Raw genomic sequence first — 4,171 nt, forward strand, 5'->3', positions numbered from 1 at the left:
TCCCTTCCCTTCCCCACCCTCCCTTCCTTCCTTCCTCTTTCTCTTTCTTTCTTTCTGATTTTTAAATTTTTTTTTTGCAAAATGGCGATTGACCCCAGGTGCTGTATCCTTGAGCTACGTCCTCGGCCTTGACCCACTTATTTTTTTGAGACAGGGACTCACTAAGGTGCCAGGTTAGACTTCAGATACTCCTTCCTCAGCCCCCACCCCAACCAAATTCCTGGGATTACAGGCATGTGCCCTGTCCCTGGTTGCTGTGTTTACAATAAATTGTAACATGTCAAAATGAAGAAATTTCCCAAATTCTACAATCCAAAGATTGCTTTCATTAATATTAAAATTTATATAATAAAAAGTCAATGAAATTCTGATCAGTTATCTTGTGCAAAAACATTTTTCCATCAATGGAATTAAAGTATATATCAGAAACAATTTAATTTGGTACACTGATTAAAGATAATTTTGCATTTATCCTGTCTCCACTGCTTACTAGCTCTGAGACAATGTGTCAGTTACTTGACCTCTCTTTGTTCACAAACGTCAGGAGCAATATGGAACATTATTGGGTGCATTGTAAATAACCAAAACATTTTAGGTGTTTTTAAACAATATATATTCTTATTATACATGTAAGGTATTATAAAATTTGTTTAAATTACTCAGAATACTAAAATATTTTTATAATCAGAGTAGTCCTCATCAAATAAATGTAGCATAATTTATTTATACAGTTCCCACATGTCTGAACCATACCAAATTGCATCTTTTAATTCCTTCTGAGGTATACAAAGTAGGGAAGACTACAGGCAAATTAAAAATATCTATAAACGTTTTTTATTTTTCACTACAAATCTTCTATCTATTCATTTATATAAAAAGTAGAGATAAATCTTCAGGTGTTTTCACCTTGCACTTAGATCAGAGACAGTTCAACTCAAACATATACATGTGTTTTTGTTCGTTTTTTTCCCAGCACACAAATACAGGCCACCTCTAGTCTTTCTAGAGTTGTAGGTATCTCAAGTGAAGAAAGAGACAGGTAGTTACTTTCCTTATTTGTATCCTTACTCAGTGACCCTTAAAAATGGGAGGTCTGCACATGGTGGATAGTTCCAACTATCCAGGAGGCTGAGGCAGGAGGATTTCAAGTTGGATATCAACCTGGACAACTTAGGAAGACTATGTCTCAAAATACCTTTTTATAAATGGCTGAAATGCTTAAAAAAGGAAAAAATGCATAAATTGGGGGTTCTCTCTGTGGACTGTACCAACTTGGGTTGTGCTGGCAGCAGTGACTGAAGGGGAAATAAATCCAATGCTGTGGGAACACTAACCCCTAGTGGCAAAATAACATGATCAAAGACCAGGATGTATGGAAAAGCCTAGAATGGCAGTGAAGTGAAAGCTGATACTAAGAGGGCCTGGTTTTTGATTATTTTTACATGACAGGTGACATATCAAAGATAAGGGTCATTATGTGATTTACCCATTATCTCTAACAATCATAGGTCCAACTCACTTGGCCATTACTTTAAAAGTATGTTTGTGCAAGCAGTGGGGACGGGGATTTGACATGATCTCATGGCCTTTGCTACCTTATATTTTCCTTAGAGAAGAGTTTCAATATAAAATAATCTCAGAAAGACCCACTAGTGTTTATACTATGAGTTAATTAAATCCAAAAGTAGCTGTTAAAGAATTATGATCATAATGATGCTAAAGAAGTAAAACAGACCCTTTAACAATATTTATATTTTCTGTTTTACCCTCCTTGAACTAGGCATGAAGGGTCTCAGTAATCAGTGATTTTAAATGGAAAGTAACTTAAAGAGAATTTTCATTCATCTTTTCAATTGTTTTTTTTACTTTTGATTAAATTTTTTCAGGAACTTCTTTTCCTATTAGCAAGTAAAAAAAAGTAAGAGATTATTATTTATTTTGTTTATTTCTGTTAAACTTCAAACTATGCAAGCCATACACACACACACACACACACACACAATATCTTAAGTATAGGCTAAATTTTAATGTAATATCCATAGAATTCTATATTCTTTAGAATAACTTGTACTATTAACATCAGCCTTTGATCAGAGAATGTGGTAGAATCACAAGGGTGCCACAAATAACTGGAAAAGTAAATTTAAAATAAGTCAGGATAAAAGATAGTTTATGTTTGAAAAGATAAGTACATGGAGGAGGGAGGATCATATATAAGGAAAAAAATACTACTAGGAGATTTTATTTTATATTATAGTAGAAAGTTACACTCAATTTCATATATTTAAAAAACTTTTATAATATTTTGCTAAGTAAAACAGCTGTACTTCACCTTAATCTGTAATTTATTTATAATAGTGTTAAAGGTAAAGAAGATGAGTAGATACTTAAGTTTAGAATATATATTATTTGGAGGTATCATTAGTGAGTTTTGTTTCATTTTCATCAAGCTTCTATTTTGCTTTATTTGAGGAGTAAAAAAGTTTTATTTAAGATAATAATTCATATAAACCCTTTTAAAAAGCAAAAAATTAACCCACCAATTTTCTTTTAATAAAATCAGGTTAAAGTCTAGTTAGCCATAGAAGGATGCATTAAATTATATGATTTCTCCAATTACTTTTCCAGGATGACGCTGCACAATTAAAGCTGTTAATAAATTTCATAATTTCTGATTAGACCTGAAGATTGGAGGGCTCTTTCATCATTGTCCCATCATGCCATTTGCCAATGGCACCTGCTTCAAGCCATGGGTCTTCACTCTCATTGGAATTCCAGGCCTTGAATCAGTGCAACACTGGGTTGGGATTCCATTCTTCATTTCTTTTATTCTGGCCACATTTGGAAATGCTCTGCTTGTCACCATCATTCGCATTGAGCACAGTCTCCATGAGCCCATGTATATATTTTTAGCTGTATTAGCCGCTACTGACCTAGGCCTGACCTTCTGCATTACCCCTAAAATGCTGGCCATCTTTTGGCTTCAGTCAAGAGAGATTCACTTTGACTCCTGTCTGATTCAGATGTATTTTACACATACTTTCCAGTGCATGGAGTCTGGCATTCTCCTGGCCATGGCCTTTGACAGATATGTGGCTATCTGTGAGCCCTTAAGGCATTCTGCCATTCTCACTAAGAAGGTACTAATCACCATTATAATGGCAGTGACCATTCGAGCCTCCATCATCATCATCATGTGTCCACTTCTAATTAAGTTGCGCCTCAAGCATTTCCGGACCACAGTCATCTCTCACTCCTACTGTGAGCATATGGCTGTGGTAAAGCTGGCTGCAGAAAATGTCAGAGTCAACAAAGCATATGGACTGTTTGTGGCTTTCTCAGTCCTTGGATTTGATGTGATCTTCATTTTCTTATCCTACGCCTTCATCTTCCAGGCTGTGTTTAAGTTGCCACAGAAGGAGGCACGATTCAAGGCATTCAACACCTGCACAGCCCACATCTTTGTCTTTCTTCAGTTCTATATTCTCACATTTTTTACATCCTTCATACACAGATTTGGCTTCAATGTTGCTCCCTATGTGCATATTCTGCTGTCCAACCTTTACCTGCTTGTTCCACCGCTGCTTAACCCTATTGTCTATGGAGTGAAGACCAAACAAATCCGTGAGGGAGTGATCAAAATGTTCACTCGCAAGGGTTGAATTCATAAGCTCTCCAATTCCTCATTTTGTTTATGATAATCTGCATAGTGATCTTGTCCTGTGGGGTAATACTATGATAATCCTTATATTATTTTAATTTTCATGGGCTGGAACAGATTTCACAAATAAAATTACAGATAATCCATATACACATTTTCGATAAAATTTCAGTTATGTAATCAAAACTAATAATGCTTTCTATAACTTTGTTTAACTTTTGAACATTCTCTAACCTTGAAATAGGATCAGTTTTGGAAAACATTACCCTATGTTTTATGCATTTTATCCAATGATATTGGTACAAGTTATTCTCATACTTTCTAACACTAGTTTCTAAACTATGAGTCATGATAAAACGTTCATATTTTAATGTTTAGTAAACTCTAAATACAGTAAAGCTTTATTAAATATTACATGTTTTCATGTAACATGGTAGATTGAATATATATATATATATATATATATATATATATATATATATATATTTTTTTTTTTTTTTTTTTTTTTTT

The 4,171-nt window shown here is 34.1% G+C and overlaps 1 protein-coding gene across 1 annotated transcript; it reads left to right on the top strand.

The window, feature by feature from the left end:
* The first annotated feature begins 2,717 nt into the window (after positions 1-2,717).
* LOC107157091 (olfactory receptor 52A5-like) lies at positions 2,718-3,662 on the top strand. Its single transcript, XM_015503377.1, has one exon. It carries the CDS (start codon positions 2,718-2,720, stop codon positions 3,660-3,662), a length of 945 nt encoding a protein of 314 aa, XP_015358863.1.
* Positions 3,663-4,171: the final 509 nt, after the last annotated feature.

Source organism: Marmota marmota, unplaced genomic scaffold (assembly GCF_001458135.2).
Source record: "Marmota marmota marmota unplaced genomic scaffold, marMar, whole genome shotgun sequence".
NCBI classification, from domain to species: domain Eukaryota; kingdom Metazoa; phylum Chordata; class Mammalia; order Rodentia; family Sciuridae; genus Marmota; species Marmota marmota.